This window comes from Chaetodon auriga, chromosome 3 (genome assembly GCF_051107435.1).
Source record: "Chaetodon auriga isolate fChaAug3 chromosome 3, fChaAug3.hap1, whole genome shotgun sequence".
Taxonomy (NCBI): Eukaryota; Metazoa; Chordata; class Actinopteri; order Chaetodontiformes; family Chaetodontidae; genus Chaetodon; species Chaetodon auriga.
In genome coordinates, this window is record NC_135076.1 from 26,382,389 (window position 1) to 26,394,677 (window position 12,289).

The window sequence follows — 12,289 nt, forward strand, 5'->3', positions numbered from 1 at the left end:
CAGCTGACACTGGTGTGTCTGCTGCATAGCCCTGTGGTAAGTCGGATTAGATGTTTTATATTTAAGCTTTCGGCACTGATGGTGATGATAACTTTTATGTCTCAAGTGGCAATCAGGTGCTGTAATTCCCAAATTCCTGCAGATTAATCTTGACACTTTGACACACATTAAAAATGTGGACTGGTAGAAGATGTTGCAGGGCACACACAGCATCTATCATGTCTTCGATAAGACAAACAACCATAACAGAAAGCAAAGAGCTACAACGAAAACTGACACAAATGGACAACTGAGAAAAATCAGGAAAACTTACCAAACATGATCATAAGGTCGACAAATGACGGTTAATTCAACAGACAGGAAAATGAGCTCATTTGGACTGAGAATAATAAGTTTCCTCTACGAGCAAAACCTGCTCACCTGCTACATGTAGTTTCCTTTTTACAGTAATAAAGGCTGTTAAACACTTGAACTTGATTGCATCTGACATGTTGAGAATTTTCTTCGGCTGATTAGCTCATACCTCAACAGAAGGAATGCTGCAGTGGTGGTAGCTGTCAGGTTATTGTCTGGCTCTTTTAAAATACCTTTGAACACAGGCTTCATGGACTGTAGTGTGACTGTAGGGCTCACTTGTTGAACTTAAAGATTACCTTTAATGCTAATTAGATTCATGCATATTTATACATCTTTGTCATTAAAAAATCTTTTGAAAATAATTTTGACATAATTTTTCCACGTTTTTTTCAACATTAGATTTTTTGAGATTGTAAATAATGTCGAGCATTATAGATCTTACAGGAGGAGAGAAATAAGCTGTAGCTCTTCAGTGTATGAATGATGCCATTTTTTAGGTTTATAGCCCACAATTTGCTGTTTTGGTTCACTTTCACTGCTCTTGTCAGCAACACCATGAAGCAAAAGCTCTGATAAGCCCACTGTAGCTAAAAAAGAGTGTGAATGTTGGACAAACATTAGTCAGGTGGTCAGAAACATGGCTTTAAAAGAAAGCTAATAATGCTATGTATATAAGCTGGGTGTGCCAATGAGCAGCTGTTCGCTAAAGTCAGCATTATCAATTTAAAAAGGCATTGTATATACTGTGCTGCCTGTACAGCTTGTGGCTGCTGCCCCCAAGTGGCCAAAAAAGAAACCTCACTTAGATAACCAGAAACAGAAATTAATATGGTATTATGAGCCCATACTATTTCTGCAGGACATAAGATTGTAAATTGGTATAAGAGAAATAGATAAGTAGAAATGAGGAATAACTCCTTGAAATCATGACCTAATTTTCTGTTGGTCAATATTAATCACACTGACTGGTCTTTGTGGGTGTCCTAAAAAGACCTTAACTTCTATTTCCAGCTTCAGTTTGTGCTTTCTGGGCTCGATATGCTTTAAACACTCCTCTGGAAACTGCAACTGTGCAATTTCCGTGACAAGTCACATCGAGGGGACAGGATCAGAGTCATGTCAGGCAAAGAAGAGGGGAGAAAACATTTGTAGACATGCAGTAAATCTCTTTATAGTTGAATAAGAGTATCTAAGAGGATTAATGCAGAAGACTTCCATAATGTAATCTAGTCTTTTATCCAACACCCTCGCCACATTCATTGATTCAAAGCCTCCAACTGTCTGGAGCGTGTTTGGTAACGCCTGCCAGACTTGCCTACAACAGTAAGGCATTATGAATTACTGAATTACATCTCCAATTCAACAGAAAGTTAACACAAAACAATCCAGTGTCCGGACTGTATTTAAGATCAAACCTTTTTGACAGCCAGAGGGTAAAACCCCTTCAAGATTATAAGATTAGCAGAGGGGGACCTTTAATTTTCAGAAAGATTTCCATCTAACAGTTTTGGCTCAGTGGGTTGGTCTTCCATTACATAATGACTCTCATGACGTCTCCACTGTTGTCAGAGTAATTGCTGAGATGACTGTGAGCTTGATGAAATACTGGATTGGTATTTTGGTTTTTCTTTTTCTTTTTTTTTTTTTTTTAAAGTAAAAACAATCATTAATGTGTCAGAGGAGGACATTGGCACTGCCTCTTAGGCACTTTTAACATGTGTGACTATGTTTAGCTTTGAAAGACAGGGATGAAGACAGATATAGAGTGTGTGTGTGCATGTGTCTGGATGTGAATGTTGGTTGAGACCCAGCTGTGATGCTCTGAGGGCAGCAGCCTGCAGGAGCCCCTGGGATGCAGTGCAGCAGTGGGGCGACAAAAGACACTTTAATGATCTCCTCAGGTGTCGAGTCACCAGCTGCTCACCCACCTTTCTGCCACCGGTGGGTTACAAAGGGTCTAGCAAACTGCTTTAACCGGTAACTGACAGCTGTGTCGTGACAGCGGAGAGAGTTTCTACTGCAGCCAAAGCTCACAATTCTGTTTTTCAGCTTGTGAAAAGCACGGATTCGTCATTTTTTATTTTTTAACTCATCATATTCCATTACTTTTTCTTTTGTTTTTCAGGCACAGTTTCAGCGTGGTTAATATTCTCAGAGGAAAAACAAATTCAGCCAACCTTACAGAGAGGTCGCCTCTGCTGAGATTCTCTCAAGATGACAGGTGAGTAATTCCTCACGCTTCAGACTGTGAGCTAACATGATGTCTGAAAGTATCCAGCATTCAATAAATCAATGAGACAGTGTGAAATAAAAAGGAAGGAAAGGAATGTGCAAAATATATTAATGAACCAATACTTAATAATGATTTGTAATAATGAAGTAAATGATCAAAACTCAACTAATTGTGATGAAGTGCTCGTCATTCTTACAAAATGTTATTTAATATATATATATATGTGTGTACATATTATATATTTATTTACATTAATTAATTATTTTATTTGTTTTTGCTGCAAAATTTTGATTTCATAGTATCACTTTTCATCATAGTGGTGTTGTCACTGGTCATGGCCCCGCCCTCTCTTGAGCTAGCAATCTAAACAGCTGCTACCAACTTTAGCCTCAGGTAAATTAATTCTGAATCAATCAGCTTGAGTCTGAAAACAATACACAGACACACACCGGTCTTTGTATTTAGCTCAACAGCGCTGACCTCCTGAGCTGACCTCGCTGATGCTGGTTGGTATGTGAGCTTGGCACCATCATCATCATCATCATCATCATCACACAGTGTTAGCTGCAGCAGCTAGCAGGTTAATTCAGAATTAGCCTACTTTTTCAGCCTATTCAATCCCAACATGTCCCTCAGAGAAAGACTGTGAAAAATAAAAAGTTGTTATTCTTATTTTCTGTGTTTTCTAGCCAACAGGCTGTCTAATTAGTGAGCCTGTTGGGCAACGAGGGGCTTCTGAAAGGCGAGGGGTCGAGGATTGGTGACACCTCCACCATCATTAAAAGTGACATTATGAAAAGTGACATTATGAAATAAAATGTGAAACAGGCGACAACAATTGGTGACATTTCATAATAATAAGCTGAGTTATAGTCGTTTCCTAAATCATTCAATAATTTATTGGCACATTTGCATATTTTACAGAATTTATTCATATGATTGTCCATTTCCTAATGCATTTTTTTTTTAATTTATTTAGTACACTTGGGGCTCCATAATCTGATCTTTACTGAAGCAGTTTCACAGGTTGTCTGACTGGAATTACTTGTGTGTTTTTGCTTTTTATATTCCAGGCAGAATCAGAATGACATGCTGCCAGAGTCATTTAATGAAACGGCTCAGCTTATAACATCATTGTACAAGCCTTCTTATTTAATTACAGGGTAGTACAAAACATGTAATGAAATTGTGGTTAAAGAAGCTCCTCTTTTACAGACATGTTTCTGCTGCTTAGTATTAGAAACATTTTTCAATTCAACAGTTTATGTCCACAGCTGTGTTTATTTTGGCTGACTTTGGCTGTGGTTATTTTTTCCCAGTATAACCTACATGACCCTACATGACCCCAGCTTCGTCGGAGGGGAAGAGCCCTGGGACAACAGCTCCCTGGACCTGGAGAAGAGGTGCCGGCTGGGCAGCGAGGTCACCAGCCTGTCCCTGTCCCGCTCCAGCTCCTCGGACAAGAGCGACCCTCTGGACAACCTCAACCTCAACTTCAGACTCACCAGTAGCATGAGGTGAGAGACCCCTCATGCTGTCAGCAGAAAACTGATCAACTGGAATATGTTATATACTGTTTGTCCTCAAACCTTTATTTCCTTTTAACACCTTAATATGAAGCCATGTCTACTTTCAACCCCATCTATGATTTTGGAGCATTTAGAGAGCAATGGTCCCTTCTGAGAGAAGAAACTATAAGAAAAAAAGTTCAAAAGTTTAGAAAAGTCCAGAAAATAAACAGGATTTTCTGGAGAAGAATTTATGTATATTAAGTGACTGTCTACTTGTTTTGTCTTTTCAGATGCTGTTTCAGAGCCTCCAAAGTTGCCACCATTTTTACCATTGTTGTTCTCTGCAGTGTAAGTGGACGTGTCCCTTCAGATTAACTCACGTTGGTTTAATAACACGCAACATAACTTCATGCTAAAAAAAAAAAAGGCCTTAGTTTTTCTTTATTCCTATTAAAGCAATAGCTAAACGTTTTGCAAAATAAGCCAATTTTCTTTTTGAGTGAGATTAGAAGATTGATGTGTCTGTGTGTAGCATAGAGCCGCACTTAGCTTAGCTTAGTTTAGCATGAAGATTGGGAGCAAGAGGAAACAGTTAGCCTGGCTGCGTCCGGTACCTCTAACACCCCGAAATGAGAAATAAAAATGAGAAATAAGGAAATGATTGTTTGTGGTTTTAGAGGGATTTACATGCTGGTGCCTTCTTTTGACAAACAACAGTTTATCCCTCTGCCTGTTACATCTCTGCTCCGTCTGCTAGCAATCTCACGGTGAACACAAAAGACTTTTAAACCACAAACTGTTGTTTATACATTTCTATTTGTGTACAGATTAATCAGACAAGATACATGTGTTAAGATATGTGAGCTTTGATAAAGATATTTTTGAAGCTTATAGCCAGGTTAGCAGATGTCCCCCACTTTCAATCTTCATGCTAGCCAAGCTAATGGCTTCCTGGCTTTAGCTACTTTGCAAACAGACAGGCGGGTGGTATCAACTGTTTTCACCTTTAGAATGACTGTGTTTCTCAAAATGTTGAGCTATTTCTTCAATGTTTAATCATATTAATTGGATGAAGCTGACCATAGAGTCTAATTGAGCCAAATGCAGCTAATAGCATTAAGCTAGTTAGCCCTCTGAGACCCACCAAGTTCTATCATATACAAAGTTTGCCAAACTCACTGGCTTTGCTGTATGAGAGGTGCTGTATGTGTGAAGTTTATTATTATTAATATTGTAGTTTATGAAGATACATAATATGTTTACTGAATGTCCCATATTTTATTTTTTCTCAGCATCTCAATTCCTCTGGTGGGAACTGTTTGGACTGAGTGAATAATATGTTGATGAATTTATTCTGGTTTCAGCTGTTCTTCAGCATGTATCCAGATCGAGACAACCCCTGGAGGATGTTGGCAGTCTCTTCAACGGACAGCTTCTGTATCCTTTCCTACTGCATCAATGTCACTGTGCATTTGTATTTTATGTTACGTTCTGATGTTAGCCCCAGCAGGCTAATCGAAGCGACAAAGAGGGGGGGGTGGAATATGACGCGGCTGTGTTTTACTTTGAGTATAAGGGCACACAGAGTCACGGTAGATTTTTCAAAATGTATTTAATCCACAGCTTTAATCAGAGTGAATGATGCAGGAGGAGACAAGAGGTAGATAAGACAGTGGAAGCAATCCTGACAGGTGAATAAATGATCCTCACTGCTGTTTCGACGTGTACTTCAATCTATGAGTCACATTCAAGGAGGGACAATTCCATTGTCTTTATTATAAGCTGAAAATGAGTGAAGAGGAACACTGCACAGTTTATGAGATGTCATATTATAATGGAGCATTTAATTAGCTCCAAAATGTCATCTTTAAAAAATGGAAAAACTTTTCCTGTGTCCTGCGCTCGTCTAAATCATTCTATGATTTTAGATAAAAGAGAGTCGTCTGCAAAAGATTTAGTTTCCTTTCAAAGGCGCTAACACACATTCAACATCCACATATCCACATTTTCTCTTGACGGTCTGCGTCCCAAAGCAATGAATCTGACAGATTTTCGAGACAACGCTTTGCTGAAGCTACAGGTGGGGGGGCCTTTCACAGGAGGGATGATCGACCTCACCAACCAGGAGTACGTCCTGATCCAGGTGGAGCAGACCGAGCAGCCGGGACAGCGGAGGAGGAGGGCTCAGCAGGTGAGGGCGATACATTCTGCTGCTTCACTGTGTCATCTATGAAGTGTCGAGTCATAAAAGGTGAACTCATTTATCTTCTGCTGTTTGTGGACAGGTGATTCATAATTGGACCATTCCTCTGCACGGCGAACGAAGTGACCAGATACTGTTGACAAAAACATTTGAGATGCTCAGCAGGTAATTATCTGTAATCTACTACCATTCATGCCTTTGTTGTAATTAGTCAGCACTAAATTGGTCTTTGACCATGATGCGATGATGACGAAGCGAAACCCGACAATGACATTAACTCATCTTGTAGCTGGTGGTTAGAAAGCAGTTACCCCAATGTGATATCAAATTACTTGCATAAGTTTCATAAGTAATAATAATTTTCATTATTTTGCTTTGACCCGCACATCATAAACAGCTGTTAAAATGGAAAATAACTTGAACTATGAGTAATTAATTAAGCAGGTATTTTTTTTACTTTTACTTGAGTAGGTTTCTCAAATGGTAATTTTCACTTTCAGTGGGAAGGATTATGTAATTTTTATTCTTACTGGAGGGTGGTTGCGTTTTCATGAGAGAGCAGGAGGGGACCTTTTCTCTGCATCCACTGCATCCCAGATGGTGTTTTCATACAGTAGTACAGAGAAAATACTTCAAGGATGAAGATTAACTGGCCAGTCTGGCAAATGTATGTCTGATTAACTTTCGCACCTCGAATAAAAAGCGGCATACAGCTGCTTGGCTGTGCTTTTATAAGGCTTCTATCAGAGACTGTCTCCCACAAAATGGATGAGACAGTCCTGAAAGGTGATGCTGTATTTTTTAGAAACTGAAACATGAGTTAAGCCCCCCTTTCATCACCCATCATACATCACCATGTATAACATGAACACTTGTACAGTATAATGTAACCCCGCACACTGGCCCTCCTCTGTGAAGCTTATTATATATAATCTTCAAACAGAGGAAATCATTTTACAGTTAACATTTGCTTTATTCATTTATGCTTCTGTTGCACAAGAAACCCTTCTGTAGCTACTACAGATCGTCTAAAAGTTGTTGAAATTGACGGGATGCATAAAATTCTCCACAACATGCAGAACTTCAGATCTGAAAGACGTAACTCCCCATCGAGTCCCCCTGGTGACAGAGAGCTGAGTCTGTATATCCAGATCTCTTCTGAGCACTTCGCCTTCACTGCAGGCTGCCATTACATCTTCTAACCCACTATCCTATCTCATTTCTAATAACATGCTTATTGTCTGATTCAGTGCTTGGCAGTCTGTGAATTTATGCCACAGAGTCATACACTGTAACACTGTAAGTGTTCATGGTATTTTCTCTCGACTGCTGGACGTACAAACATTACACCACAGATTTCTGACAGCGTTTTCCAGCTCAGGCACTGAAAATGTTCAGTGAAAGAAAAACATGCGCATCATTCTTGCCTCTGTGCTGCTTTCTTCCCCGCACAGTGATCCCATCATCATCACGATTCAAGCCTTCCTGCAGGATAACGAGGTGGTGCCATTATCCATGACCCACCAGTCGCTCTACGTCAATGTGGAGACACAGGTGGCCATCGCTGGAATCATCCTGGCTGGGGTCTACGTTCTCATCATCTTCGAGGTAAAGGGTCTGTGATGCAGGCGGTTGATGAACGAGTTTGTTTTCAGTACAGTATCTGCTGCCTTGTCAGACATGTGTAACACGTACAGCAGGTATGACAGCACATGAAGCTTTGATATCACCCACATCCAGAAATAAATTGCACTGTATTAGAGGTGCTGACAGCCATGGTAAATCCTCACAGCTGTTTTCATTTTGCTTGATTAGACCTCTCATGAGTGGGTGTGTGCACACTCTTCTGTTTTGTTGTACCATGGATGTGTTGAATTGGTAAGACTGTTTTCACTGAGGATGTCACAGCAGGAAAAGCACAGGTACAACTAATAATAAGATGAATGATGGCTGAATTCCATTTAGCTGCTTCGGTTTCAGGGTCCTGATGTTGCTGGCTCACTGTCACACTGTCTCAGCTTACTGGGACGCTTGAAATGAACCGGCGACTTTATGGAAGAGACAAATTAAACATTGAATGGTTGTCATTCGAATTGCGTCAGAGGATGTTTGCGTTTACATTTCCCCTGTAGCCCAGCAGGTGGCGCTGTGTTGCAACACCAGGTCACACTGAATAACATCCCATTGCTGTCCCAGTTTTTGATCTTGAATGTGTGATGAACAGCTCGTTAATCCCTAATATGGGTCAAGCTTCTAAAATACTACAGCCTACATTTCCCACAATGCAATTTGATAACATCTCCCATTAGACCCTCCTTGCCTAATAAACCTCTTTCAAATGCCGCAAAGGTAATTAAACCCAGTTTTAGATCATATAATGCTACATTGTCAGTGCACAGATTTTTTAACCCGGACATGACTGAATCTGCAGTCACTAGAATGGAAAACACCTGTGTAACTTTAAAGTGTCATGTTAATGCAAAATACTAATCAGCAATAATTAGTAGATCCTTTTTTTTTAGTGCTCAGGTCTATAAGTAAAATTAATTAACATTTAATGCCTATGTTTGTTAAACTTGTGTTTGGCATACATAATACGTATTTATAGATTGCAAATTATTTTTGAAATCGTTACCATTAATGTAATTTATTAACATATATGCAACAGTTCATTGATTATCAGTCAGTTGATACTTAATGATCTATTAGATGTGGAATAATGACTAATTTTCTCACAGAAAAGTTAATAAAACTTTGACGTGTTGCTCACTAGCTTCTCACTGCACACAGACTTGTTTAGCTTTGAGCTCACGGGAACACTTCTGTAATTTTCATTCATTTCCAGTCAGTGTTTGGTTTTAATTAGACAGGCTAATCTCCCCGAGCGCGACAAGGTGTGAACTCACTAAGTTGTGTCGGCAGGGGCGATGCTCTGGTGTGAAAGTCAGCAGCGATGACAGCGCAGTTACACTCTGCAAACGCTCTCGTGTGTCATCTCTGTTACTGACAGGGCCGCTCGCAGAGACTGTAATTGAAAGTGCGAGGGATTGTCTCCAAAGCAGACGAGCATGCAGTGCGTGGCTATTCAGACATCAGCAAGATGTCATCTGGCTTCAGCTCTGTCAGGTCTCCATTTACCAGTGCCTCCCTCCTCTGCAGAGATTTGTTTTTCTCCATTAAACTTTAGTTTAATGAGTGATCGCATAAGCTTTCTCTCACTTTTAGGATATTGGGATTTTCTGAATGATAAGTTCAAACAAAGGGATCTCTCCGTGTGTTGGTAATTGGACACCAATTTTCTCATTTTTAATGGGCACTTCAGTGAAATGTCCTTACAGAGGTCTGCAAGAGAAGAATCACAGCGTGGTTTTCATTTTGTCACTTTTGACAGAGGCTGAGGCAGGAAAAGGGGATGCTTTTGTTCTCCTTTATCTATTATCTGAACAGATGTATTCAGACAAAGAGAAGTTTCTCAAAGTCTGAGTTATTACTCATCTTGAGTGACGGGACCCAGTTTAGTGTTGAGTAGTTCAGCGAGGTCAGTTTGAACTGAAGACGATGATGATGATGTTGTTCTCATCAAACGTTGCCCTTTTACAGCAGACAACAGAATTAACATGCAACAATTCTGTATTTTGCCAGAATAAATCTGCCAATAAAACTGCCTTATATGGTACAAATGAAATAGGATTCATCTTTTAATTCCATTTAGGTCAAGACAAAGGTCATAGATCCCAGTTTCTTCTTCATCATACCCATAAAGTGACCTACTTTCCTGCAATTTATTGCACTGGCATGAATGTCAGCGGAGCAGCTCTAATGCCTGATAACACATCAATGCTTATCACAGACAATTTTTAATAATGGGATGCATCGTACGTTCGGGTAGTGATGGAGGCTGGTGGAGGAGGGTGGCTCTAACCAGCATCGTGGAGATGTCTGTAACATCTCCTTGAAGTTCAGCATTTCTTGATATTTTACACAGAAGAAAATGACAGACCATCATAGAACTAATGGAGCACAAGCCTCAAACAAGATTTTTTGACTCAACTTTTCCTGTTGCTGCTTCTGTTATTCAGACATTTTTTTAGGGAAACTTTGACAACGCCTCTGTAAAATAAGGGTCTTCACTTTGAGGTGCAGCACAGGGCGTCAGGCTTATTTATTAACAGACAAGAAGAAGTGAATTTAAAACATTTGCATGCGAAATATAATATAGTAATATATAATTAATGTAATATCAGTAAGGGCTGTAGCTTTGCGGCAGTGGTTATAAAGCCATCCACTGTTGTGACTTAATCAAAGGTAATTAAGGCTTTTGACTTCACAGTAGAGAATTTCACATTCCTCACAGATGTAAATGGAGGATATTTGACTTCATGTGTCTCTGATTATTCAGTTTGTGTGTGCATGTATTTGTATTGTATGTGAATGATTATTAGAGAGGGACTGAAAGATACTGGTTACATCTATATTTAAAGGTGGATATTTAAATATTGTCGTATTAAACCAAGTGTTTCTGGTGAATCTCTTTGATTTTCAGATCGTGCACCGCACTCTGGCTGCCATGTTGGGATCTTTAGCCGCTTTAGCTGCTCTGGCTATCGTCGGTGACGTAAGTCTCTTGTACTCCTCTGTTTTAATGAGTCATAAAATAAATAACAGAGAGATGCCTACAGCTGTTAGCTTATCCAGACACTGTACTGCTGTGCCAATCTTCCAGCAGTTTTAAGAAGCAACAACAGCTTTGAATTAGTTTGCTAGCTTAATAGCTGTAAGCTAGCTATAGCTGCATTGGTAGCGAGTTGAAAATATCCCTTCATGTGCTATGAACTCATTTACTTCTAAGACATTCTTTTCATTTGCCAGTATTAAAGATATCACATGATGTGATATCATATCATACGTGTTGAACACAGTCAGGCTGTAGTCAACTTCTTCCTGGTGGAGTTTCAAAATGGCTGCCATGTTAATTCAGCCACTTCATTTTTGCTAACAGAGGAAATTATAGCTTGGAGTATTTATCAATCCCCTGTGTTCATGTACTTATCTCAAACCCTTCCAGTTCCCAGTAATCAATTAATAGCCAGGGAGGAGTAACATCAGTACTTTGTTATAACACGGTTATAACAAATACATTTGTTATAGTACTCTACTGGTCTCAATTAGGGATCAATGTATCAGACACTAATTCATTGACTCTTTGCTTTTTCCTCACAGATCTGATCATTGTCAAAGAAACCCTGTCAAATCTAATTGTTTTCGTTTATTATCAATAGCGGCCCAGTCTGGTGACGGTGGTGGAGTGGATCGACTATGAGACGCTGGCTCTTCTGTTTGGCATGGTCAGACTCTGAAGATGTTTGTTAATTTGTTAATTTAGTCAACAAATCTCCCTTTGGAGATTCTGGTTTGATTTAAATCGAAAAAATATTGTCATTACTTTATTTGACGTCGCTGTCTGACATCTTAACTCCACTGTCTGTGTTTCTACAAAGGCCTTGAAAAAAGACTGAATTTTATTTAAATCATTCTTTACAGAGACATTTTAACTTTACAGCAGATCAAATTTTATTGCAGAATATCCAATTCTCATTATTCTCATAGAAGATAATTCTGCCAGACCAGTGATATCTAAATTTCATACGGACGAATGACCACAGATGGCAGCTTCCTTTGGACAACTTCCACTGTCAGCAGCTGCCACTGAAATTTCCATCTCATTCTGAGGAAAACAGCAGAGGGACTTTCTGAAAATATTCCAAACCTAGAAGCAATACATTTCAGATATGACCATGTATTTATAGGTGCTACAATACACTTTATACAAAGCAATTATGATGAACTGTTTATGTATGATATAAATTCAGGTACTCAGGTACTCAGGTGCTGGACATATCTGTCTTATTGATCACCATCTCCTACGAGAGCACCATCTTGTTGTCTGTGGTAACTATTTTCAGGGTGACATATAATCTTGTCACA

The 12,289-nt window shown here is 39.4% G+C and overlaps 1 protein-coding gene across 1 annotated transcript in view; it reads left to right on the plus strand.

The window, feature by feature from the left end:
• The first annotated feature begins 2,487 nt into the window (after positions 1-2,487).
• Positions 2,488-12,289, plus strand: part of oca2 (oculocutaneous albinism II) — a 39,080-nt gene continuing 29,278 nt past the window's right edge. The window contains exons 1-9 of the mRNA XM_076726436.1: positions 2,488-2,578; positions 3,910-4,107; positions 4,392-4,449; positions 5,466-5,538; positions 6,135-6,292; positions 6,387-6,469; positions 7,759-7,912; positions 10,848-10,919; positions 11,584-11,649. Coding sequence (XP_076582551.1) covers positions 3,920-4,107; positions 4,392-4,449; positions 5,466-5,538; positions 6,135-6,292; positions 6,387-6,469; positions 7,759-7,912; positions 10,848-10,919; positions 11,584-11,649 — 852 coding nt within the window. The 5' untranslated portion in view covers positions 2,488-2,578; positions 3,910-3,919. The remainder of the gene's footprint in view (positions 2,579-3,909; positions 4,108-4,391; positions 4,450-5,465; positions 5,539-6,134; positions 6,293-6,386; positions 6,470-7,758; positions 7,913-10,847; positions 10,920-11,583; positions 11,650-12,289) is intronic.